Below are 27887 nucleotides of genomic sequence, written 5' to 3' on the forward strand. Positions count from 1 at the left end.
ATTCTAATAACTATCAGAATTATAGTGAACTTTTTTTTGTAATCTTAAGGTAAATTGATAGTTTCTAAACTGTCTTGTGATGGAAGTATAGCCCAAATAGTAGCTAGCATGCGTATGCCCTGGATTTGATTCCTAGCACTGAAACAAAACAAAGTAAAATGTATTTGGGTTTATTATGATAGGGAAGCAGATGAGACACAGACTAATAAGTCCTCCAAAAATCAATCAATTTAAATTTGTAAGAAGCATTGTCCTAATTAATGTGTCTTCCACATATCTTTCCTTTCCTTTCTTTCTTTCTTTTTTTTCTGAGGTAGGGTTTCACTCTAGCCCAGGCTAACCTGGAATTCACTATCTAATTTCAGGGTGGCCTCAAACTCACTGTGATCCTCCTACTTCTGCTTCTCAAGTGCTGGGATTAAAGGTGTGCACCACCATGCCTGGTTATATCTTTCCTGTTAATGATTAGTAAGAGAGAAATTGACTTTGAATGTTGCTGAATGGGGAGGTTTTGTTCTATGTAGGGTGAGGAAAGTAGAAGTGTCACTTCCATTCCAACTATAGTAAAATGTTCCATAAACATTTCAGATGCCTAGATCATAACATTTCTTGAGCTCATCACAACTTACGTTGCAGAGCAGTTAAGTAACGTAAAGTCTGTGGAAAGACAGACTGCTCCAGAAAGAGGTGGGACGTAAGCCCTGGCTTGATTGTGTCAGAGCTGTGTCATAGGATCAGAGGAAACCTCAAGAGGCCTCCAGTAGAGTGGATAAGCATGTATTTAAACTCTCCTGTTAGTTGCTACAGGCCAAGTGTATAGAGCAGTGGTTAATAAACACAGGTACATAGAACCTGTGTTGTATAAATATGAGTGTGTAGAATCAGGGCTTCATAAATACAGAGGGAGCTCATAGCCTATGTAGGCTGCTTCTCCACCAACCTTTGGAGAAAGATGTGAGGTCTGTAGGAAACTTCAGTGGTACAAACCTAGATGAGGGGAATAGTTGTCATTACCAGAGTCAGGATTTCCTATTTTCACTATCTCATGAGACTGAAAACATAAGCCACTATGCTGGGGTAGCACATTTGTCTTATCCAAGCTGTAGGTACACCCACTGAGTCTAGGAAGAGGGTAAAAGGAGAGTGGAGAAGTCCTACCGTTCTTGGTGAATGGAAGGAAATAATCTGGGGACCAAACCTGGTGCAAGCAGATCACAGTGAAGACCAGAAGCTGACAGTGGAACAGGGACACTGAGGAAAACTTTCTAATCTCCTTGGCCCACCCTAAAAACACTGATGTTAGAGGATTTTGAAGTGCAGTCATGACAAAGTTCAACACCAGCTGAATTCATGATTCAGTGGACTCAACCTCCTGCACAACATCCTAGCTAAAGGAGTATTCCCATTTCTGGATATGAATGTTGCTTCTCTCAGCATCAGTTCTCTCATGTACCATGTCTGTAGAATTACATTTCTAGATATGAATGTTGCTTATCTCAGCCTCAGTTCTCTAATGTACCATGTCTGTAGAATTACATTTCTAGATATAAATATTGCTTACCTCAGCCCCAGTTCTCTCATGTACCATGTCTGTAGAATTAATAAGAATGCAAGTAAGAAAATAGTAATAGCCTGCCTTTTTGTTTGTTCCTTTTTTTTTGTTTTTCAAAGTAGGGTTTCACACTAGCCCAGGCTGACCTGGAACTCACTCTGTAGTCTTAGGATGGCTCATGGTGATCCTCCTACCTCTGCCTCCCGAGTGCTGGGGTCAAAGGCATGCACCACTGTGCCCAGCTGTTCCTTTTTTTTTAGACATAAGGTCTCATTTTGTTGCCCAAGTTATCCCTGAGCTCCTGGGCAAGTCTTCTGTATTGGCATCCTGGGTGGCTGGGAGACAACACCTGGCACGAGCCTCTCTTAAAAGACAGAGCAATGGCTGGGTGTGGTGGTGCACACCTTTAATCCCAGCACTTGGGAGGCAGAGGTAGGATGATCACCATGAGTTCAAGGCCACCCTGAGACTACACAGTGAATTCCAGGTCAGCCTGAGCTACAGTGAGACCCTACCTTGGAAAAACCGAAAAAAAAAAAAAAAAGACAAAGCAATGAACAGAACAAGAATCAGAGATAAAGCAGGTGTTGGATCTGTCAGACAGGGAATTTAAAATCATTTTGATTAATGAGTTAAAGGCCCCATTAAAAGAAGTTGGCAAGCTTGAACAGAGACGTGGAAATTAAGAAGGGATCAAGAAGAAACTTTGTGGTGGGGCAGAGGCATACAGAAGAATGGCCTCAGTGACTTCAGCAGTAGACTCAATATAGCCAAGGAACTGGTAAACTTTAAGACAGTCAGTAGAAGATGAAATGTAACACGTAGAAAGAGCATCTAAGCACCCGAGAACTGTGAGGTAATATCACATATCCTCGCATACATGTCACTGGAATCCCAGAAAACTCAACAGAGGTACTGGGCGTGCACAGGAGACACGGGGAAGGAAAGGTCCAACCTACTCGTGAGGTTTGTTTCTTTTTTTACAAGTGAGTATATTACATTTATTTATTCAATACTTAAAGAGAGTTTGATAAATTTTATCATACATTATATTTTAATATGATATAAGTTAGATTCTTAGATGTTTATATAAATTCCACTCATATTAAACTTCTGTAATGTTTATGCTTTGTAATTAATAGCAGTTAAACTGCCAGGTGGTGTATACCTTTAATACCAGCACTCAGGAGGTAGATGCAGGTGGATCTGGAGTTCAAGGCCAGTCTTAGCTGCATAGCAGATTTGAGGTTAGTCTAGGCTATATGTGACTTTGTCTCAAAAAAAATGAATAAATAGTAGTAGCTATCTAAAAATGAAAGTGATATTGTATGTGCTAATGAGCCTAAAACATTTAATGGAAATACTCTTGTGAAAATATTTTTTCTAAAGGTTTTAGCAATATAGGAACTGATAGCTAAAGCTTATGAGTGTTCCAGGCCCACTACCTCCCTGTGAAATGAGCTCGGTTCTGAACAGTGAAGTTTAGTTGAGCCGCTCCCTCACCCGCCTCCAGCCCTCAGTACCTTTGCGCATTGTCCTCTTTTCTCTTATAGTGAATGCAGTCTGGGTGCACCTTTGGGGACCTCCAACTAAAAGTATGTCCCTCATTTTAACTCACCATTTTCCCATGTCTTTCCACCCTCAACATAATCATGATCTCAACAATTGTTTCCATTTACCAAAGGCCTGCTAGCTACTCTAAAGTTATTATTTCATTTATTCCTCAGTAGACCATGGCATACAGGTAATTTTATTTCTATTTTATGATAGAGAAATAAGGTTCATGAAGGTTAATTAATTTTCCCAGAGTACACAATTTAGAAAATGAAGATCTAGAATTCAAGTCCCTATCTATAAAACCCAGAATATAGGAAAACAAAATAAACAATATAATATTTAAAATGAATAAATGATTGCAAACCTGATACATTGCTTATCTTATACCAGATAGTCAATAAGCTTTTGATATTTCCTGTGTGAGTCAAAAGCTTGTCAGCAAGAGCTGCCTTTTATATTTCTGCATTTCCAGCCTGATTATTCGGAGAGAGGGGATATGATGGAGAGTGAAGTTGTGAAGGGGAAAGTGGGAGAGGGGAGGGAATTATCATGGTTTATTGTCTGTAAGTATAGAAGTTGTCAATAAAAAAATTACACATTAAAAAAAAAGAAGATTTCAGAAGTAGTAACATAGATAGTGGCCTGTTAGTTAAGGTATCTTACTTGCTTTTAGGAGCCTGTTTCCCAAGGCGGGTCCTTAGGCTTCACAGGCAAGTGCCTTAACCACTAAGCATCAACCAGCCCTCTTTCTCTTTTAAAATATTTATTTATTTTAAATATTTCATTTTTATTTGTTTGAGAGAGAGAAATAGGCAGAGAGAGAAAGAGAGAGAGAATAGGTGTGCCAGGGCCTCCAGCCACTGTAAACGTCCCCTTGTTCATCTGGCTTATGTGGCTGAGGAATTGAACCTGGGTCCTTTGCCTATGCAGGCAAGCACCTTAACCACTAAGCCATTTATACAGCCCTATTTATTTATTTGAGAGAGAGAGAAAGAGTAAGAAACAGAGAAGGAGAATGAGAGAGAATGGGCATGCTAGGGCCTCTAGCCACTGCAAATGGACTCCAAACACATGTGCCACCTTGTGCATCTGGCTTATGTGGGGGTTGGGGAATCAAATCAAACCTGTTTATTTATTTGAGAGAGAGAGAAAGAGTAAGAAACAGAGAAGGAGAATGAGAGAGAATGGGCATGCTAGGGCCTCTAGCCACTGCAAATGGACTCCAAACACATGTGCCACCTTGTGCATCTGGCTTATGTGGGGGTTGAGGAATCAAATCAAACCTGTGTCCTATGATCTGTGTCTTCTCTGAACTCCTATTGTGGCTTGTTTATGTTAGTCCGTTAGGTTTATATACTTAAAATATACCTCAGAAAAATAGAAGTGTACAATTTTTTTTTTTTTTTTTGAGGTAGGGTCACACTCTGGCTCAGGCTGACCTGGAATTCACTATGGAGTCTCAGGGTGGCCTCGAACTCACGGTGATCCGCTTACCTTTGCCTCCCGAGTGCTGGGATTAAAGACATGTGCCACCATGCCTGGCTGTAGTGTGCAATTTTTATAAGAAGTGTGTAAATATTATTAATTACTTAATAATGGAAATGAAACCTTTTTTCATGAGTTAACCCAAGGTCTAAGAATATATTTATTGATAAATTCAAAATAAGGGAATTTATTTTATTTTACTCATTTGAGAGAGAGAGAGAAAGAGGTAGATAGAAAGAGAATGGATGTGCCAGAGCCTTTAGTTGCTGTATACAAACTCCAGATGCATGCACCACCTTGTGTATCTGGCTTATGTGTGTCGTGAGGAACCAAACCTGGGTCCTTTGGCTTCACAGGGAAATACCTTAATGGCTAAGCCATCTCCAACGCCTGAGAATTGATTTTATATGTTGAGAAAAACTTAACATAGTAAACAGAATTGATTTATGGATGATGTATTTATTCCTGGTTCTTGTTATATAAGACTTAAGTAAACAACATATTTACATGAGAATTCAGATTTAATAATGAAATTTACATGAAGCAGTCATCCAGCACTCTTGAACAAACTCATTTTGACATGGGCAGCAGAGTTCAGGAGAAAATACCTATAACAGAAAAGACTAAAGACTGCATCAACCTACACACCAAATAGTTACTCCCCCTCTGTGTCCCTGGTTACTTCAGAGTCACCTTCCATGGGATGAAAGAGCTAGTGGAACAGGAAAGGTGGTTTTAAATGTTCAGCCTTGGGCTTGGGGGTGGGGAAGAGTCCATGCAGCAACTGCACGCCAGGAAACCTGATCTCTGTCTCATGCACGCAGCAATTTTCATGTTGCCATACAGACCTGACTTCTAAGAAAAGTGCTTATTTTTTTTATTATAAAACATAAAACAAAACAGGATCACGTAATTATAAGATATTCTCAGATATGTACATGACACATGCCTTGTAAATCCATGTCATCACTTTCAGTTTCCCTGATGGGTTCCTTAACCATCACCTGAAATGGTGAATGCAGATTTAAGGCTTGCTTGAATGTTTTTATTTTTTGCTGGTACTGGGGATCAAGCCTAGGACTTTGCACATGCTAGGCCCATACTTTATCATTGAACTGTATTCCCAGCGTTGGCATACTATTAAATTGATAGTAAGTGCAAAGGCCCAAGTTGTGCCAGGGTTGCTGGTGAGAGCAATCAGGGAAACGTCATACAGACTTGCCCTGTGGAGTGCATACCTAAGTATTTGTAAAATGATTTTGTTCTTGCTTTCTACCCTTGTCAGAATAAACAGGTAAAGGACGTGGATACTTTTCCCCCCACTTAATGTAATTGCAGTAATGTGGTATCACCTATGAAGTCAGAAAAATTATTTAGGCACAAATGAAGTTTTCCTGAGGGTCTTTTGATTAGTACCATTCTGCCTTCATAAGCACAGATCAGAACTTAGAAAGTTCTGGAAATATTATGTTGGATATTTCCTTATAACCGTGTCAGCCTGATCAATCATTTTCTAAGTGTACTTATTTCCGGAGTGTTTTACCCTATGTGCATAACACTTTGCAGGAAGCAGCAGAAAATTAGTTTCTCTGCCCCCATATATTTTGCAGTGTCACAAAAGTATATGTCATATAAATGCAGTACTTGTCTGTAGGAAAAAAAACTACGCCAAGCTGCAATTAATAAATGCAAGAATTAGAAATCAAAACTTTGTTTAGTCTGAGCAAAAACAATTCTTTAAACTGTAACCACATGGCTGTTCCTTGTTTGCATCTACTCTGGGTGACTGTTACTGTCTTCTGTGATTTCTCTGGGGCAGGGGCCTGACTTTGTTGAATGAGCCAATTGTTTTCCTTTGTGTTGCCCATCTAGTAAGTTCCCATCTGGTTTGTATCAGACTGTTTTCACAGCCAGCAACTGCTGCCTTCTCTATATGCTGACACTTCAGGGCCCCATGCTATCAAAGCACTGCTGTGATGCCCTTGCTGGCAGGGCCTGTGCAGCTGGGCCTCACAGCTTGGAACTATTACCAGAGTGATGGTAACGTAGAACTTGGACTGGCTCTTATTCCCATTGGTGTCATGTGTACAGTGAGCAGAAATCCAGTTCCCCTCCCCCGCCTAAATTTACTATTTAACAGAAACCTTTAAAGCTCTCATTTTAGGACATGGAATGCTGTTGCTCTTATTTTCTAGTGGCTTCCTGTCTTTGAAAGCTCATTTTTCACTCTTTCACTCCTTTTTAAAAAGTTAACCAGGTCTGGCCTTGGGGAGGAGGACTGGTCACTATGTCAGATTTAATTTTTGTTTCCAAATTTAGTTAGCAATGGCTAGGGTAGCAAAATCCATTGTAAAGACTACACAGATAATGGCATGTGTTTTTAGTGATAATTCCAAGTCATAATTTGGTAAAAGCTTTTATATGTAGGAATGATTTTCATTTCAGAAAAATAGATTTTCTGTGCTTTTAGAGGTCTTTAGCTTCCGCATGCTTTGTAAATATTAGAGGAATTTTGCCTTCAGCCTTGGTAGTTATCAAATGTTGTTTATAAGAACAGTATAGTAGAGACTTTTTCCTACACTTTGTGGTCTGGCATATTATTGTCAAATTAGAATCATGGAATCATATTGGTGAGTAAGAGTGACAGATAGTTCAAATGTAGTTACAGTGTCATTCCCTAGTAAATTTTTTTGACAAAAAAGAAATATGCATTTACATAATGCATTAAGATTTCAAGTTTTGGGCTGGAGAGATGGCTTAGTGGTTAAGTACTTGCCTGTGAAGCCTAAGGACCCTGGTTCGAGGCTTGGTTCCCCAGGACCCACGTTAGCCAGACGCATAAGAGGGTGCACGCATCTGGAGTTCGTCTGCAGTGGCTGGAGGCCCTGGCACCCCCATTCTCTATCTCTCTCTATCTGCCTCTTTCTCTCTCTGTCTGTCACTCTCAAATAAATAAATAAAAATATTTTTTAAAAAACAGTTAAAAACACAAAGATGTTATCTTTTAATTGCTGAAACTAACAGTGTTTTTTTTTTCAATTTTAACTTTTTTAATGCACAGATATACACACATAGAAAAGTACACATAGCATGAATTTACTACTGCTCACAGAATTGGCATAAGCAGAACACACTTGTACAGTCATATCCAGCTCCAAAGTTACCACACTGATCTCTCATGCTCCCTTTAGGTCACACCCTCCACTCACATAAGGATGCAGTCACTGTTCTGATGTCCAGTACTTCTCTTCATCTTGTACTTTATGTCAGTGAAATTATGCAGTGTGTATAGTTTCTTTCATAGGCAAGTCTACTGTAATCTTTGAGATTCTTTTAGTTTTTAAGCCATTTTGGCATGCTTTTATAAATTTGTCTGAGAGGAATTTGTTTCAGTAGCTATCTCACAGGCTATTGAACCAACAGGAAGTGTGTTGTAGATAAAATTGTCTACTAAAACATAGTTTCTCAGTTCTTAACCAGATTTTAATGCTGGAATGTCCCTCTAGACATTCTTGCCCCTAAAAGGCAAGCAATCCATGTGATAAACTCAGGCTCTTAAATGCTTTTTAATAAGTTTCAATAATCAAATGTACATTATTCAAATAAATCTTTGTCTACATTCAGAATAGATTAGTCATCTATTTTCTGAGTTAGCCATTAACTTCTTAGCAGTTGGATATAACTTTTTGTGCTGTCACAACCTGTTTTTGAGATAGTACACCTACTAGAGATATACCTAAAGGATTATTTCTCTAGCTCAGGCTGACCTGGAATTCACTATATAGTCTCAGGGTGGCCTCAAACTCTGCCTCCAGAGTGCTGGGATTAAAGGCATGCCCCACCACTCCCGGCTTCGTACTAACCTTTTATATGTGCTAATAATGTCTTAGGGTTCTTTTTTTTTTTAAATTATTTATTTATTTATTTGAGAGCGACAGACACGGAAAGAAAGACAGATAGAGGGAGAGAGAGAGAGAGAATGGGTGCGCCAGGGCTTCCAGCCTCTGCAAACGAACTCCAGACGCGTGCGCCCCCTAGTGCATCTGGCTAACGTGGGACCTGGGGAACCGAGCCTCGAACCGGGGTCCTTAGGCTTCACAGGCAAGTGCTTAACCGCTAAGCCATCTCTCCAGCCCGGGTTCTTTTTTTTTTAAGTTAACTCAAGTACCTATTAAATATGCACCCATACTGTGTGTTCCTAAGTTTAGGTGTCTCCTTGTTTGATTTTGTTTTAAATGTTGGGCAGTCATTTAAAAAATGTTTTATGGGTGATGAGATTTATGTTTTGTTATACAGTTTACAGTTCTTTGACAAATTTAAGTATTTCCATACCAGTGGTTCTTACTAATAACATAATTAAAGAGCTGGAAGGTAGGTCTAAGGATATAGTTCAGTTGGTAGAGTATATATATGCCTAGAATGCACAAAGCCCTGGGTTCTACCCCCAGCACCACATGATCCCAGCACTCTAATCCTTAGCTACTTAGCAATATATATTAAAACCCAGATCTGTCCTTTAGATAACCCTCCTTTTTTTGCAAAATTTGTATGATAATTATAGCTGACTTTTTTCCCCCTTGTTTCTCTCACTTCCTCTTCCCCCATTCTGGGGAGTGCATACTAGGCAAGTGCTCTACTGTTGAGTTATATACATCCCCAACCCATACCTTATTTATTATTATGATGAATGATGATGATTATTTGTTTTTTTGAGGTAGGATCTCACTGTAGACCAGATTGACCTGGAATTCACTATATTGTCTCAGGCTGGCCTCAAACTCATAGCAGTCCTCCTACCTCTGCCTCCTGAGTGCTGGAAATTAAAGATGTACACCACCACACTTGGCTATATAGCTTATTTTTTAATTGGTACTATAGAGCTATAGGATCTTTAGTGATCATTTAAAATAAAAAGCTATAGTATTTCAGTAAGGTGTGTCTGGGAGAAGTATAGCATAGACAATTGATCTGTCCCAGAATTCTACTGTGTGCCTTCATTTAGAGTGTTTTTAGTAGAATCCTTTCTTTCTCAGCCCCAAATTATATTTCCAAAGCTAGGACCACTAGCCCTTTAGTTTTATCTTCAAACTTTTTTTGCTTGTTTTTTTAAAAAAATATTTTTATTTATTTATTTGAGATAGAGAGAGAGAGAGAAAGAGAGAGAAGGAGGGAGAGGGAGGGAGAATGGCACACCAGGGCCTCCAGCCATTGTAAATGACTTCTAGATACAGGCGCCACCTCGGGCATCTTGCTGGGGAATTGAACCCAGGTCCTTTGGCTTTGCAGGCAAGTGCTTTAACCGGTTTTGTTTTTTAGGTAGGATCTTTCTGTATCCCAGGTTGACTTGGAATTCACTATGTAGTCTCAGGGTGGCCTTGAACTCATGGTGATCTTCCTGCCTCTGCCTCCTGAGTGCTGGGATTAACACTGTGCCACCATTGTGATCACTGTGAATTAGAGGCCAGCCTGGAGCTACAGAGTGAGTTCCAGATCGGCCTGGGCTATAGTGAGACCCTACCTCAAAACAAATAGACAAACAAAATTCTTGGGGATAGGAGAGGAAAAAATTTTTGTTCTTTGTGGAAAAAGCAAAAAGATAAAGTGTATTCATAGACATAAATATTTTATGACTCCATTTTTAGTCAGTGCTACCCACTCAAAATTTCTATCAGAACTTGTGGGTCAGATAGAAATTTTAAAAACTCTGCTTTTAAAAATATTTAATATATTTTTTATTTATGAGAGAAAGAAGGACAAAATGAGTATACAAGGACTGCCTACCACTACAAACTCCAAACACATGTGCCACACAACCACTTGGTGTGTCTGGCTTTATGTGGGTGATGGGGAATCAAATCTAGGCTAGCAGGCTTTGTAAACAAGTGCTTTAACTGCTGAACCATCTCTCCAGTAGACATTTAAAAAATCTCAAGTAGACATTTAAAAAAAAAGTTATATTTTTAATTTATTTATTAGAGACAGAGAGAAGGGTGGGAAGAAAGAGAGAGAGAGAGTGACAATGGGCACGCCAGGGCTTCTGGCCGCTACAAACGAACTCTAGACACATGTGTCACCATGTGCATCTGGCTTACATGGGACCTGGAAAATTGAACTTGGATCCCCAGGTTTCACAGGCATGTGCCTTAACCGCTGAGCCATCTCTCCAACCCGACATTTAAATTTTTTAAAATTTATTTGGAAAAGAGAGAAAGAAGCAAATAAACAATGGTCATGCCAGGGCCTTCAGCCATGACAAATGAACTCCAGACCCATGCGCTACCTTGTGCATCCAGTTTATATAGGTACTGAAAAATTGAACATGGGGCCAGGCGTGGTGGCACACGCCTTTAATCCCAGCACTCGGGAGGCAGAGGTAGGAGGATCATTGTGAGTTCAAGGCCACCCTGAGACTACATAGTGAATTCCAGGTCAGCTTGAGCTACAATGAGACCCCACCTCGAAAAAAAAAAATTTGAACCTGGGTCCGCAGGCTTTGCAGATAAGTGCCTTAACCACTAAACAATCTCTCCAGTTTGTCAAGTAGACATTTTTATTCATATTTCTAGGTTCTGAGTTTTCAGCTTTGAGCAGCATGATAAGGAAGCATAACAGCCTCCACACTTAATAGGAAGTTTTTAGATTGTGTCCACATAGGTGTGGGCTGTTTCATCCTGTAGTTCTCAGTGCAGAGCACAGCAGTCACTCTCCCACCATCCTCCACCCCCCAACATGTGAGAACTGTGAAACTGGTACTTGTCAGAAGAGCAAATTACAGATAGTCAACTCTGATACTGAAATAGTTCACTTATTATTATTATTATTAGAAACTCTCATGGCAGCAATCAGGATTCTTCCTCAGTTTTGGAGAGTTGTTACAATCATAATTATGATAGTATTCATGTGCATTTCTTATAGCAACATACTCTTCCAAGATCCCTAATCAACATGATCATAGGGAAGGTTCTCAGTTTACATTGGAGTGGCACTTTATTTTACTTGCTATAGACAAATAATTCTGTAGTGGAAGGAGCCTGTGGGTTGGTGGTACTGACGTCTTTGTTTCTGTGTTTATACTGTGCATGCTGTGTAGACTTTGAAAGACAGCTCTGTTAAGCCAAAGGCACCCAGGAAGTAGCTTCTGTTCCACTATCTCTTGAAACCTAGAGGCAATTCTCTATCCCTCCCTCCCTCCCTCTCCTTTCTCTGCTGATGTGACAATATGACACTGGTCTTTTGCTCCTGCTATTCTTCCTCCACCATGATGGACTTTACCCTCTGGAACTGGAAACAAAAATAAACTCTATTCTTCCTTAAGCTGTTTCTGGTTGGGCATTTTGTAAAAGCAATGAGAAAGTAACTGATTCAGGAACCATGACTAAACATGAAATTCATTTATGTTTCGCATACCTTATATAGTCTGAAGATAATTTTATACAGTTTTTGAGTGCACTTGTATTACCACGGCATGATGTCGTGTGTGTTTTCCACTTGTGAGTTAGCACTTATGTTAATAACTGCTGTGACCAAATACTTTTCAGGAAGTAACTTAAGGGAGCAAAGGGGTTTATTTTGGCTTCCACTTGCAGGGGATATAACCCAATTAGATAACGGAAGTCAAGGAGATAGTTGTCAGGACAGAGAGATGCAGGTGCGCCTTCTCCCTCCTTTGGATCCAGTTCCAGACTGCAGCTCAAGGAATGGTGCCAGCCGCAGTTAGGGTGGGTCTCCCTTCTCCATTACTCTAAACTAGGAACTCTTCACAGAGTCCAGAGATTTATTTCCATGGAGAATCAAGATCCTGCCAAGTTGATAGTCAAGACTGACTATCAGAGCCCTCAAAATTTTTTCAGATTTTAGATCACTTCATTTTATAGATTTTTAGATATAGGATATCCAACCTGTATGTGTACCTCAAGTTTTCTCTTTAGTTATTTAACTTTTCTATGCTTCCCAATTTGCTAGCCATGAAAAGAGATCCCCTCTACCTTTCATTTTAATACTAATATTAATATTAATTTTTCCTTTGTCATAATAGTATATTGTCTTTTTTTCCCCCTGAGATCTTTACTGGTTGTTTTGAATAGATTGTTTTTTTTCTTTTTAGCAATATGGCCTAAGATAGCCTCGGGAAAAGGAGATACTAAATTTCTTTTTGTAATTATTAAATCCTCAGGTAAAAGAATCTGTTTTCTTAGAAAAGGAAGCTAAACTTAGAAGAAATAGCTCATGAGTTTCTTCAATTTTTAATTTTTAAACTTCTATTGAAATTTCTATACATATAGATAATATACTATGATTGTAATCCCCTTCCACTATTCTCCCTTTCCTATTTCCCTGTCCCTTTCTCCACTGATTCCCCTTCTTCTTTCCAGCTAGTTCTGCTTCTGTTTTGATGTCATCATTTCTTTCCTCTCCTTTTATACAGGTCTTGTGTAGGTGGTGTTAGCTACTGTAAGGTCATGAATGTCACAGCCATCTTGTGTCTTGAAGACAGTATTGCCGAGCACTCCTCCCCTTTCGTTGGCTCTTACATTCTCTCTACCTCTTCTGTCATTGTCCCTGGGCCTTGGAGATGTGATAGAGATGTTGCACTTAGAGATGAACACTCCATTTTCTCTTCTCAGTATTTCAATCAGTTTTGAATCTTCCCAGTGGAATGTCATCTGTAAAGATAAGCTTCTTTAACTAAAAGTAAGAGTAGCATTAGTATGTGGGCATAAACGTAAGCATTTAAAGGGCAGTTTGGTGGGCAGAATATTTATCCATGTAGCCAAACTGCAGTAGTAGTTTTCACCCTAAGGCTCATGACCTCCCTAGCCATAGGCTTTTGACCAGGATTTCAGTATCAGTCATGAATTCACTCCTGTGGAGGGTCCTTAAATCCAACCAGAGAGTAGTTGTTTCCCCCACAACAGATATTCTACCATTGCACCATCTGGCGCATTTAGCCTGCTGGCCACTTACAGAGTTTGCAACAATCTATGGCTTCTGGGCATAGCGTTATCTACCTCCACAGGGTACTTCTGCTCAGACTCTTTATGCTAGCAAAGAAGTCGGTTTCCATATGGCTTATTCATAGCATCTTTAACTTTTATTAATTTTCTTCCTACCTCCTCCTCCCCCCCATCTCTCCCTTTGATTCTACTTAGACCATTCTGCCCCTCATATATCTTTCTATACTTTCCTCTTAAGCTGTTCTCTCCCAGCCTTCCTCCTTTCCTCCTACTCTTCCTCCTTCCCTCCCTCCCAGCTCCTTTCTAGCTTCCTGGTCTTTACTATGACTCTTATTTCACCTTATATCTAAACCTTTGATCCACATAGGAGTGAGAACATGCAGTGTTTGACTTTCTGAACCTGAGTTACCTGACTTAATTTGTATTTTTCTATTTAATTGTAAATTCATTCATGGTCCTTTGCTTCCTTTTTCTCTCATCTCTATTAGAAGTAATAATCCCATTAAGTAAGCTAGGTTTCTATGGATAGTCATTAAATTTATCTGTTTAACTTCCTCCTTTACATGAAGGTCACTAGATCAGGCTTCTGTTTACCTGGTTTTATGAGAGTAACTGTGGGAGTGCATAGGGATGAATCATGATTGCTTCTATGCTTAACTGATTTTCTACTGAAAGAAAGTTTGATGTTAAGTACAGGGGGTAAGATTTTATTTGCTTCTACTTTCCACAGTCACTATTAACATTTTTACCATTCATTTTCAAAAGGGTATTTTTAAATGTCCCACTATCTTATGGTTGGGGGGGGATTACCATAGCTTATTGTCTATAATTACAGAAATTGTCAATAAGAAATAAAATAAAATAGGTTTTAGACATATAAATCCTATTATACTTTTTGAGGTTACTATTCCTTCTATGATATAGGTAGGACACAAATTGAGCCTTGTTAGTACCTTATGCCTGTCCTAACAGGTGAGATTTTTGTTCTCAGAGGTTTTTTTGAGGTAGGATATTGCTCTAGTGTTCTAGCCTGGGCTGACCTGGAATTCACTATGTAGTTTCAGGGTAGCCTTGAACTCCCAGCAATCCTACTACCACTGCCTCCCAAGTACTAGGATTAAAGGTCTGCACCACCATGCCAGCTGTTTTCAGAGTTCTTTTTGTTGTTGTTGTTGTTTTTGTTTTTGTTTTTTCAAGGTAAAGTCTCTCTCTGTAGCCCAGGCTGACCTGGAATTTACTATGTAAATCTCAGGGTAGCCTCAAACTCATGGCGATCTTCCTACCTCTGCCTCCCAAGTGGTGGGATTAAAGGCGTGTGTCACCACACCCAGCTCTCTATAATTATAGAGTTCTTGAATGTGTAGTTGTTCATATTTTTTCACTTCCTTATAATTATTTTCTCATAATAATCAACACCATAGATGCTAAGGTTTAAATTCTGGTAAATATATATAAATTCATCCAAGATGTAGAACTCTTTCCAGGCTCCAAATGGTATAAGTTGGGGGACAGAAATAAAGCCCTTTTTCCCTTTGGAAACTTTCTAGAAAGTTGAATTAGAAGGCTGCAGGTGTGATATTCAGAGTACCAAGGTTAGTACTTGATTGAGATAACTCCATCTGGGGACGGTTATTTGTTGGGACAGGGTAGTGTTTAAACTTAGATGTCAGTTTTAAACAAAGTGAAGCAGCTGGAACCTGGCATAAGAAGAAGCAAATCTTTCACATTAACTATTGCTTTTTTGAGGGGGAAAAGAACTGGAGTTGTTTTCTCAGGTGCTGGTACATTTATTCTTCCTGAAGGAATGGGTTTGTTTTGTCTGCAATTGTAAATTTAAAGATAAGCATTTGTCAACTTACTTGAAAAACAGAAGCCATAGTAAGCTCAAAAAGTGTAATAGGATTTATATGTGTAAACCATATTTTAGAATAAGCTATTAAGACATTTTAAAATACCCTTTTAAAATTGAGAGGCAAGGGGCTGGAGAGATGACTTAGAAGTTAAGGCATTTGCCTGTGAAGCCAAAGGACCCAGGTTTAATTCCCCAGGACCCACGTTAGCCAGATGCACAAGGAGCACATGCATCTGGAGTTTGTTTGCAGTGGCTACAGGCCCTGGCGTGCCCATTCTGTATCTGTCTCTCTTCTCTCTATCTCTCTCTCTGCTTGCAAATAAATATTTTTTTAAAATGTGAGGTAAAATGTGTTTAATAGTAACTGTGGAAAGTAGAAGCAAATAAAATATTACCTCTTCTACTTAACATCACATGACTTAGCACCTTCTTCATCAAAACTTGTAGTTTTAATTCTCAAACATGATAGGTTGCAAAGTCTGCAGGGTTGGTTAAGTGTGTGAGGAAAATTGAATACAGCAGAAGAGATAAGCAGCTGCTTACATAAGGAATTAAAGCAAGAGTGGAGGGAAAATGTTTCAAGAGTCCTGTAAGACACAGCTGAAGTAATGTTTTTACAGAGTGTTGGGAAACAGTTTCATTGCTGGAACTCAGAGCTGATTTTACAAAACAAGATCTGGCCACTATGAATATAAGCAAGCTCTTGGCTGGCAAGAAGAACCATAGGTTCTCCAGGTAGAAGCATTCTGTTACACAGTCATTCCAAGGTCCAGTGTTTGCCCAGCGCCATAGTATAACTGTAGACTGCAAATAGTCACAGATTTAAAAAAAATATATTTTATTTATTTATTTATATGAGAGAGAGAGGGAGAGAGAGAGAGAGAGAGGCTGAGAGAAAGAGAGAATGGGCACACCAGGGCCTCTAGCCACTGCAAACAAGCTCCAGACACATGTGCCCCCTTGTGCATCTGGCTTATGTGGGTCCTGAGGAATTGAACTGGGGTCCTTAGGCTTCACAGGCAAATGCCTTCACCACTAAGTCATTTCCCCAGCCCAGTCACAGAGTTTTAAAAAAATATTTTTATGTATTTATGAGAGAGAGAGAGAGAGAGAGAGAATGAATATAAGTATGGGCACCACAATACATAAACACACAAATAATAGTAGAAAAAAATCACTTACAGTCATCTTGTAGAAGAACACTGTGATTTACACATGTGCTTGAGCTGTGTGCAGTCATTCTGTTACAATGAAGTGTTTTTTATTGTTCCAACAAGCTACCTGGCGAAAGCAACTTAATGAGGAAGGGTTTATTTCAACTCACAGTTTGAGGCTGTGGTCCATCGTGGTGGGAGGTTGAAGCATGAAGAATTGAGCACATTGCATCCTCAACAGGAAGCTGAGAATGACGAGTGCTGGTGCTCCATTCTTTCTCCTTTGTATTTAGTCAAGGACCCCATCACGTGCAATGATGGCAGCCAGGGTTATGATGGGCCTTCCCACCTCAGTTAACCTAATTTAGAAAATCCTTCCCAGACATTCCCAGATATTTGCTTCCATAGTGATTCTAAATCCTTTCAAGTTGACAACCAGAGAGTAACCATCACAAGGTACTATAATTCTCTGGAACTTCAGACAAAAAGGTTCTCTTTATTCTCTCTACTTGTCTCATGTTATTTTTATATATTTATTTTTTGGGGTTTTTCAAGGTAGGGTCTCACTTTAGCTCAGGCTGACCTGGAATTCTCTATGTAGTCTCAGGGTGGCCTTGAACTCACAGTGATCCTCCTACTTCTGCCTCCTGAGTACTAGGACTAAAGATGTTCGCCACCATTCCCGGTTCATGTTATTTTTTAGAGACAATGTTTTGCTTGGACTCCTCTCAGTTTACAAATACCAGAGATAATAACAGATCACCAAGTTTAAGAATTGGACTCACAGCCCATAACTATTAATGAAATAGATTATCCAAAATTAAAAAGCTTGTAGAAAGCTATGCTATTTATATTTCTAAAATACACAAGCATATCTTTTTTGAGGGTGTGTGTATGTGTACATATGGTGCATGAGTATGTGTGTGTGTGTGTACCCATGTGAGTGCAAGTGCATATGTGGGCATATGGAAGCCAGAGGTTGACATCAGGTACCTTCCTCCATTACTTTCCTCCTGTTTTCTTGAGAAGATTTCTTACTGAACCCAAGGCTTACCGATTCAGCTAGACATGCTAGCCAGCAAGCCTCCGAGATTATCCTGTTGCTGTCTCCCCAGTGCTGAGCTTACAGGCATGTGTCACCACACCTAGCCTTTTATGTAGGTGTAGAGATCTAAACTCACTTTACTCACTAAGCCATCCTCCCAGCTCCTATAGGCACATCTTAAGTGAAATAAAAAATCTTGTATCATCACTTGTATTACTTCAAATAAATCACTTTTAGTTTTTGTGTGGCTTAGTCAGAAACAGTCAAACATCCAGCAAAGGCCAGGAAACATAACATTTCTTTATGAGTTTTCAATATTACTAAAGAAAAAATTTGGCATTTTTAATGTTTAAAGTATATTAAGTTATGTCTTGGAAGTGTCAAACACATGGTCTTACTATATGACTCTAGCTGAAATGCATGCCAGGTTTAATGACATACTGTAAACCCATGGAATCAAGGAATCATCTTTTTTTTTAAGACTTAAAAACAGCTGTTGAAACAGTTACATCATAGTGTAATGACTTGACTGTGGAAATTTTAAAAGTCAAAATTTAAAAACATCAAACTATATTTAATTTAGGAAGAGGATTTATATTTACTTTAGTGGTGATTTATTAAAGATATACCTTTTCTTTAAAAATTTTTTTCTGCACTGCATGGTCCTGCCCCTCCCTGCTCTGAGCACCCCTCTGCGTGCAGGCTTGGACCATGGCCCTTTTAGGGGAAGCTGGTCTGGAACTGCACCGGCCCTCCATGGCCCCGCACCCGGGTGCTTTAGTGCCGCACACCGCTGCCCTTCATTCACTGCTCACATCTCAAGTAGAATAAAGCGCCACAAAGAGAAAAAATAAAACTTTTTTGAACTCTGAAATCCATGACTGGGTAATGAATGTTACCACTTCTGCTAACAGTGATCAAAATGATGCTTCTTAAAAAAAAAAATGTGCCCAGTCTAAAAAGTTTGCTTTTTAAAGTTCTGCGACTGGTTGTTTAGTTTGTTCAAATGAACGCTTTTATTTGGTCTTCCCAAAATGTACATTGGCAAACACTTTTAGAGTAAGATGGTGCATTTTATTGATATAATTTATTGATTAAAACCCAGTTAACTAAAGTTTAAACTGATCCCACGACTATTTGAAGGATTTTTTTTTCTTTTTCTTATCACATTTTCATGTAACATTCCTGCTGCTTACTGAAGCAAGGTGCCTTGTGTAGCCCACCCTGATAGCCATCTCTTGGGATGTTCTTGTTCCGTTACATACTAGTCAGAGCTGACCTGTGTGTTTTCTGTGTGCCAGCACCATATAAAACATGTTAGATGCACGACCCTGCTTAATTCTTACCAAACCTTCAAGTTATTTTATAGATAAAAAATGGGTTCAGAGAATTCATATAATTTCCTCAAAGTCCTTCCTGCTTTTCTTTTTATGACTCCTTGACAGTGTATGTTTATATCATTTTTTAATTTCTCCCCAACTCCCAACTAGCATGTGAGGTCAGTGAGATTAGAGCCTTTGTGCTCCTCACTGCTTTGAAGGTTCTCTTGTCTAGAACAGCAGGACCATAAACGAGGCTCAGCAGGCAGTTGTGGAATGGACGGAAGGATGAGTCCAGCCCCAGCCTAGTCCATAATCCATGCTCTTCTCTCCACCCAGAAGTGTCACACTGAGAGTCTGGGTTGGGTCATTCCTAGGTGACTGGACAGCTGGCCTCATTTGAACTCTAACCTGTCAGGGAGAGGCTGGTGCTTGAAACATAATTGCTGCTCTTCCCCTCAGCTGCTGCTACCCCAACTTAAGTGGAACTCCCTTAATCACCTTTGTAAGATTTTTTTTATTTGCTTGTGTTTGTTGTATATGTCTGTAGTGTGTGTGTGTGTATGTGTGTGTGTGTGTGTGTGTACATGTACATGCCTATTAGTGCTCCAGCCTTCACCTGCAGTGGTTGGAATGGAATATCAGGAGTTATGGTCCATCATTCTTTTGTTTTTATTTTATTTATTTGAGGGAGGGAAAGAGGCAGAGCAAGAGCGAGAGGGAGAGAGAGGGAGGGAGAGAGAGAGGGAGAGAGAGGGCATGCGAGAGAAAGACAGTGGATGCACCAGGCCTCAAGCCACTGCAAATGAACTCCAGACACGTGCGTCACCTTGTGCATCTAACTTACATGGGTCTTGGGGAATCAAACTGAGGTCCTTTAGCTTTGCAGGCAAATGCCTTAATTGCTAAGCCATCTCTCCAGCCCCTCTTCTGTTGTTTTTACTTGAGCTTTGGCCTCCTGTTGATCCCAGAGCTTGCTGATTTTTTCATGAGCTGGGGTCATCCTCAGGTCTGTGAGCCCCTGCTGGACTGGGATCACAGGTGTGCATGGCCACACCCAGCCGTTTATGTAGGTCATCCAATCAAACTTGAGTGGTTTCTCTGTCTCCTCTGGCTCTCATGCTTGCACAGAAAGTGCCCTTTGCTGCTGAGCCATCTCCAGCCCGTCATCACCTTTAAAAGCCATGATTATTGGAAATGGGTTGTAGCTCTACCAGTTATGAGTTAATTAGACAAATTATACTAGACTTTCTTTTCTGACAATTGCCTCTTGTGTTACTCTTCACTCTTCTGGGTCTCTGGAGCTTCCCTGTGTCTTCCTTTACTTTCTCTTTCTTCACCTTTCCTTGCCCTTGCTCACATTTTTCTAGCATTTCTGTTTTCATTCAGTTTTCCCTCCCAAGGTGATTGCAGTTCCCATTACTGTCATGACGCTTTCTGTGTGGATGACTGCTGACTGCTCTTTTGAGACAGAGTCTCATATTGCCTTGGCCAGGTTTGAGCTTTTATGTAGCTAAACCCTTGCCTCTTACCTTTTGAATACTGGGATTCTAGACATGTGCAACATATTTGGTATATATGGTGCTGGGGATTGAACCTGGGTCTTCCTGTATGCTAGTCAAGCACTCTACCAATTAAGCTGCCTTACAGTCTTCAAAAAAATTTTTTTTATTTATTTGCGAGAGAGAAAGAGGCAGAGAGAGGGAGAGAGAAAATGGGCATGCCAGGGCTACAGCCATTGTAAATGAACTCCAGATGTATGCTCCCCCTTGTACATCTGGCTTACGTGGGTCCTGGAGAATCGAACTGAGATCCTTTGGCTTTGTAGGCAAATGGCTTAATCACTAAGCCACCTCTCTAGCCCCTTTAAAATTTTTGATTCCAACTGCCTGGTGGAAAAGTCCATTCACAGAGCACAGCTTGTCTACATCCTTCTTTGTCAACATATAACCGCCCCCAGTATCTTTCCATCCCTGTATACTTCCATAGATCTCAAATTTGTATTGTCTACTCAAAAACACATCTAACATTTCAGCTCCAAACTCAATGTTTATTAAGTACTAAATCTTCCTTCAAAATATCTTGATATTACTTTGACTGCAAGGGGTCATGAGTTTTCCTGTGTGAACCATTGCCACAGATCCTTGTCCTCTGCCCTTATTTCCACAATTGTCTTTTCTAAAGTACATTTTCTTATATTGTTCTTTGGTTCAAGATCTTGTGTGATTTTCTTTTTATTAGGACCAAGCCTTCTCCTTCTCTAGAGTCTCACTCTCATCATCCCTTCAGTCCAATCTATAATCTCAGAGCTTAATCTTAACAAATACAGGAAAATTGAAATAATTCCTTGTACTCTGACAACAATGGAATTAAACTACAAATTAATAGCAAGAAAAACTATAGAGCATACACAAACTCTTGGAAATTAAACAAGACACTACTGAATGATGAATGTGTCATTGGAGAAATAAAGATGGAAATTAAAACATTGAGAGAATCAAAGGATGATGCAAACACAACATACCAAAACCTATGGGATACAATGAAAGAAATCCTAAGAAAGAAGTTTATGGCTTTAAGTGCCTGTATTAAGAAATTAGAGCCAGTGTTTTGGAAGTCTCAGGTTACCGTGCAGACATGGCCAAGTCCAAGAACCAAACAACACACACCCAGTCCCCAAAATGGCACAGAAATGGCATCCAGAAACACTGATCACAAAGATATGAGGCTTTCAAGGCCCTTATAAAGGGCCAAGTTAAGCCCAAACTTGTACCTACATTGCCAAGAGTTGCAGTCTGGTCAAACAAGAACCAAGGCCCAGGCTGCAGCTCCAGCTAAGGCCCAGACCCAGGCTACAGCTTCCATTCCAGCTCAGGTTCCCAAAGGTGTCCAGACCCTGTAAAGGACCCACAATAAAGCTGTCTGTCAACTCATGTAAAGACAGATGGATTGCAAGTTCCCCTTGGCTGTTTGCACATGGCTGGTGTCCTGTACCATTTCTACAAATAAACATGGGTGGGATCTGTTAAAAAGAAAAGAAAAGAAAAGAAAGAAATTCTTTCTAAAAAAATTTTTTTGAAGACTAAGGCAGCTTAATTGGTAGTGCTTGCCTAGCATACAGGAAGACCCAGGTTCAATCCCCAGCACCATATATACCAAATATGTTGCACATGTCTAGAATCCCAGTATTCAAAAGGTAAGAGGCAAGGGTTTAGCTACATAGAAGCTCAAACCTGGCCAGGGCAATATGAGACTCTGTCTCAAAAGAGCAGAAAAAGAAAGAAAAAAAGAAAGAAAAAGAAAGAGACGTTACAAGTAAACAACTTAATGCTACACCTTAAAGCTTTGGAAAAAGAAGAAAAGGCAAACCAAAAACCACTAGACAGGATGAAATAATAAAGATCAGAGTAAAAATTAATGACATAGAACCCCCCTCCCAAAGAAACTCAAACAATCAATGAAACAGGTTTGTTGAAAGGATAAACAAGACTGATAAACCCTTAGCAAAACTGATCAAAAGAAAGAGAGAAGAGACACAGATTAATAAAATTAGAGATGAAAAGGGCACCATTGCAATGGATACCAATGAAATTCAGAAAATAGTAGGGGCATACCTTAAAAACATACACCTTAAAAATCCACCTTAATCACTACTTCCACGAAATTTAACTAAGCATCCCCATACATGTCCATCTCCACTGTGAGACTGGGAGTGTTTTGAGGATGAGGACTCTATCATTTCATCTTCATATCCTCTTTGTGACATTTTTGCTCCATACAGTGAGTTATGTCCAACCTTTTCACATTGTGACAACAGTGTTGTTATCTATTAAGTTCATACTTGAGAACCTAGCAATCAAGTAATTGCAAAACAAATGTTATAAATGTGTTATATTTTTCTTTTTGCCCAAGCCCATTTCTAACCTTATAGTGGTAGGCTGTCTTCTGGCTCAGGTGAACCAGAGGGACAGCTGGTTGGTTGGGGTAGGGGCTGTCTTAGGAAGAGGTTAGCCCTGGTGCCAAGTTCCAGGGGCTGAACTTGACCAACCACAATGTCTAAATCCTATGTGGTATGGCGGGGTGGGCATACTTGTGTAGGAGTGCATGTAGAAGCCCAAGGTGATGTTCAGTGTCTTCTTCCATCACTCTCCATTTTCTTTACTGAGGCAGGCTCTCACTTGAACCTGGAGCTCACTGATGTGGCTAGTTTAGCTAGCCAGCTTGCCCTGGTGATTCTCTTATCACTGCCTCCTGAGCACCAGGGTACAGCAGGCTGCTACACCCACCTGTCACTTATGTGGGTGCTGGGGGTCCAATGTCAGATCCTTACAGTTGCAGGGCGAGTGCTTTATCCACAGGGCATCTCCCCAACGCTATACTATAACGGGGGCAAGGGATACAAGAAAGTCCTTGAACCCCAAACTGTAGGTTCATTTCTAATTTTAATCAAAGAATTAAATAAAAAGAACACTGAGGATAATTATTAATTTATTATATTTATTAAGAGAAGTACAGAGCCAAGGAAAGGTACCCACATGGCTAGAGACCCCACTTGGAGGGCCTGGAAAAAAGCATGGAGAGAAAAGAGAAAGGAAAGTGCAAGGAGTTCCTGCCATGTGGGGAGCTGGACGGGTTAAAGGAGCCCATGTAGAGAGTAAGGGCTAGGGGGCCCCCTCCCAGCTGGGCCTGGGCCTGGGAAAAACCCACCCATAGCTGGACGTTCCCAAGTGATTCAAGAATCTGCCCTCCCCTTGTGAAGGTATTTATAACCTTATAGTGGTGGGCTGTCTTCCAGCTCAGGTCAACCAGAAGGACAGCTGGTTGGTTAGGGATAGGGCCTGTCTCAGGAAGAGGTTAGCCCTGGCGCCAAATTCCTGTGGCTTAACTTGACCAACCACAATGTCCTGTGAAAGACCTCCCTCCCGGGAAGGGTCCTGGTTGTGCAAAAACTGGTCTAGGGAGCTATGCAAGAGATAAGAAGTCAGATCATCTTTGATTTCTAGCAAGAGCAGACTTTCCTGCCTTTTTTACCTGCAGGGGTCCAGTCACCCTAACTGTACCCCTCCCAATAAGTTTACAGTTTTTGTTGTGCTTCATTCATGGCTGTTCTCAGCTGTATGTGGCCTATGGGCAGCATGGTTGACAAGTCTGAGAGCTGTTACTAGTGCATACGTTTTATTTTTATTTATTTATTTATTTTTTTCAAGGTAGGTCTCACTCTTACCCAGGCTGACCTGGAATTCAATATGTAGTCTCAGGGTGGCCTCAAACTCATGGCAATCCTCCTACCTCTGCCTCCCGAGTGTGGGGAGTAGAGGTGTGCACCACCACACCCAGCTCTTAAAATGTTTTTTTTATTTATTTGAGAGAGAAAGAAAATGACTATGGGCACACCAGGGCCTCTTGTCACTGCAAATTCCAGATGTACATGTTGGTTCATGCATCAAGCTTTACGTGGGTATTGGGGAATTGAACCTAAGCCATCAGGCTTTACAAGCAAGTGCTTTTTTTTATCCACTGAGCCATCTCTCCAGACCAGCATATTATTTTTAAAGGCCCACTTTAGCATATCTGCCTTAGTCTTGGCGACCCTGTCTGACTTTATCTCCCAGAATTAATATTAGAATCAGGTAAGATGATGGGAGAAAGGTTTTTAATTTTGAACTGCTATATAGGTATAAGGAAATCATTCCAAAAAGTAGTATAACTTTTTGTATTAGTTGTTGCTGGGACAAAATACCTGATGAAAAAGAAAATCAAAAAATAGTTTAAGGTAGGAAGGGTTCATTTCAGGTCCCAGTTCCGGGTGGCAGTCCATTGTGGCGGGGAAGACTTGGTGACAGGATCTGGAGAAGGGCTGGTCACATTCAGTTCACTTTGAGGAAACGAGTGAAGAATGCTGCTTGCTCAGCTAGCTCTCTCCTGTTTATCCAGTCCAGAACCCCAGCCAAGGGAGCGGTCCTGTCCCCAGTTAGCGAGGGTCTTCCCATCTTAATTAACTGAGTCACGGACATGCACAGAGACTAACCTAATCACAGAATCCCTCCCAGGAGATTCTAGGTCCTGTCAAGTTGACAATCAGTATAAACCATCACACTTTTCTTTATACTTGAATATTTTTCTAAAACTGTTGAGCAACTTACTTACATATAGGAGAAAATGAAGGTGTATATAGAACACTCATGAAATTAAGTAACAAAAGTATTTGGCTTAGCTGGGTGTGATGGCGCACACCTTTAATCCCAGTACTCGGGAGGCAGAGGTAAGAGGATTGCCACAAGTTCAAGGCCACCCTGAGAATGCAGAGTAAATGAATTCCAGGTCAGCCTGAGCTAGAGTGGAATCCTACCTAGAAAAGCAAAAAAAAAAAAAAAAAGTATTTGGCTTTAATGTAGCTTGGGACAGATAACTCAAAGAATAGAATTTTTCTTCAAAATAATTGGGGGAAGGTAACATTAAGTTTATTATGTGGGTGAAATATTTATTTGCTATAGGCTTTAGTTACAATCCTATGTTAATGCTTTACTTTATTGCCAAGGTAAGCTCTGATACTACATACTTCTTTTGGTTATTTTGTATGCTTTATATCATGACTTTGTAAACTGTAAGTCTATTTTAAGGTCTTTACCAATGTTATTCTTCCTCATATATAATGCAAGGTAGGTTCTATTATCCCAGGTAACATGTGAGGAAATGGAACTTTTGAATGGTAAGATAACTTACTCAGTCTCAGGGCCAATTAGAGGCTGAACTGGACTTCAGAGACTATTCTTTTTTGAAAAAAAAAACAACACATTTTTTATTGATTTATTTATTTGACAGAAAGAAGTAGAGAGAGAGAGAGAGAGGGAGAATGGGTGTGCCAGGGCCTCCAGCCACTGCAAAGGAACTCCAGATGCATGCGCATGCACTACCTTGTACATATGGCTGACATGGGTCCTGGGGAATTGAACCTGGGTCTTTGGCTTTGCAGGCAAGCACCTGAATGGCTAAGCCATCCCTCCAGCCCTGAGATTGTATTCTTAACTCTGCCTAGTTTTACCTAGCATTGACCATGTGCCATGACCCTTAGCACCTGTATCCTTTCAGAATATTGCCTCCAAATGAAGAGGTTTTTTATCTGACAAATTCTTAACAAGTTGAGAAAGGAACTCTCTTCATATACAGTCCCTGTTCATTTTCTCTCTCCCTCTCTCTCCCCCCTCCTCTTTGCTCTCTCCCTTTCTCAAAGGCAGGTGCATGTGTGCATGTGCACACACACACAGTGTAGAAAGGGAAACACAAACGTGTATCCACAGGATATTTGGGTGTCACTGAATGTCTTTCTCCTCTGTGCAGGTGGTGAGACAATTCCACTCTTCACTTCACAGGCGTCACCCACCAAACTGTCCGTGATGCTACCCTCCGTGAACCTTGAGGATTGTTCTCAGTCCCAGAGTGTCAGCACCGTACAGGGTGACATGGAGTCCTCAGGGACAGATACCTTCTGAGTGGGAAATGGGAGCCACCTCTCACTTGTTTGTGAAGGCATTCATAATGGTTATGAAGGCAGTGTGAATTGGCTGAAAACCATGCTGGTAGACAACTTTAGTCTTTGAGCATCTTCTGAAAAGCTATTTCTGATTTTTTATTAAAATGAAAAGCATACTTTTAGTTGTTTTTTTAAAAATAAAGTAAATATAAACCATCCCAAGTCTGGCTGTGATTGTTTCTTTGGAACCTGAGGTAGCATAGAATAGTAAAAAGGGCATGGCTTTTGACATTTAGGAATTTACAAGTGTAATTATCTTTCCATACTTATAAAATTCTATATTAAGGTTATTCATCCCAATATTTTTTATTTTAAGATTTTCTTTTATTTACTTGAGAGTGAGAGGGAGGAAGAGAGAATGGGCATGCCAAAGCCACTGCAAACAAACTCCAGACACATGTGTCACTTTGTTGCGTCTCACTTTACTTGGGTACTTAGGTACTGGGAAATCTAACCTGCGTCCTTAGATTTTTGTAGGCAAGTGCTATAACTACTGAGCAATCTCTTCAGCCCTCCCTCCTGATATTTTTTAAAACAGCCAATAACTAGAAGTAATCTAATGCCTTTCAATAAGAGACTTGATAAGAAACAATGGCACATTTGTGCAATGGAATACTGTGATTCAAAAAAATGTTACATATGTAGATGTTCATATGGAATTATCTCTAAGATAGTTTATTAACATGAAAAAAGGCATGAAAAATAGTTTGTGAATTGTGCTGCCATTACTTAAAACAAGGAGGGAAAAACCTCACATAGAAGGTGCTCATACACATATGCAAGAAATGCTCACTTTTGTCTCCAGGGAAAGGACTGATGGCTAATTGATAGATACCAAGGATGACTGTAGTTACTGTGCTGCAGGAAAAATGATAGATGAGATTTATTCTTCATACTTTTTGAACTTGTATCTCTCTAAACATAAATACACAATTAAAAGGAAGTGAAAAGGGCTGGAGAGATGGCTTAGCGGTTAAGCGCTTGCCTGTGAAGCCTAAGGACCCCAGTTCGAGGCTCGGTTCCCCAGGTCCCATGTTAGCCAGATGCACAAGGGGGCGCATGCGTCTGGAGTTCGTTTGCAGAGGCTGGAAGCCCTGGCGCGCCCATTCTCTCTCTCTCCCTCTATCTGTCTTTCTCTCTGTGTCTGTCGCTCTCAACTAAATAAATAAAAATAAAAATAAAAATTAAAAAAAAAAAAGGAAGTGAAAAGGCACAGCTTTGTAACCAAACTCATGTAGGTTCTAATTCTAGTTTCTATACCTGCTTGTTCTGTGATGGGCCAATAAGACCATCCTTTATCAACTGTCTTGAGTTAATGGATTTAGTAATTGTTTTTCTAGAATAATGGAGATTAGTGATAATATGTTTGTGGGGTGGGGTAGGATAAGGTTGGCATTGCCCCATGCATTGCTTGGCACTGGGCAAGTGTTCAGTAAAT

General features: G+C 40.1%; 1 protein-coding gene across 1 annotated transcript in view; it reads left to right on the forward strand.

Moving 5' to 3' along the window:
• The window catches only part of Kiaa0586 (KIAA0586 ortholog), a 127475-nt gene extending 100868 nt beyond the window's left edge, over window positions 1–26607 (forward strand). Inside the window, exon 26 of the mRNA XM_045155579.1 lies at window positions 26257–26607. Coding sequence (XP_045011514.1) covers window positions 26257–26408 — 152 coding nt within the window. The 3' untranslated portion in view covers window positions 26409–26607. The remainder of the gene's footprint in view (window positions 1–26256) is intronic.
• The last annotated feature ends 1280 nt before the right edge of the window (window positions 26608–27887 follow it).

This window comes from Jaculus jaculus, chromosome 7 (assembly GCF_020740685.1).
Source record: "Jaculus jaculus isolate mJacJac1 chromosome 7, mJacJac1.mat.Y.cur, whole genome shotgun sequence".
In the NCBI taxonomy this organism is placed as follows: Eukaryota; Metazoa; Chordata; class Mammalia; order Rodentia; family Dipodidae; genus Jaculus; species Jaculus jaculus.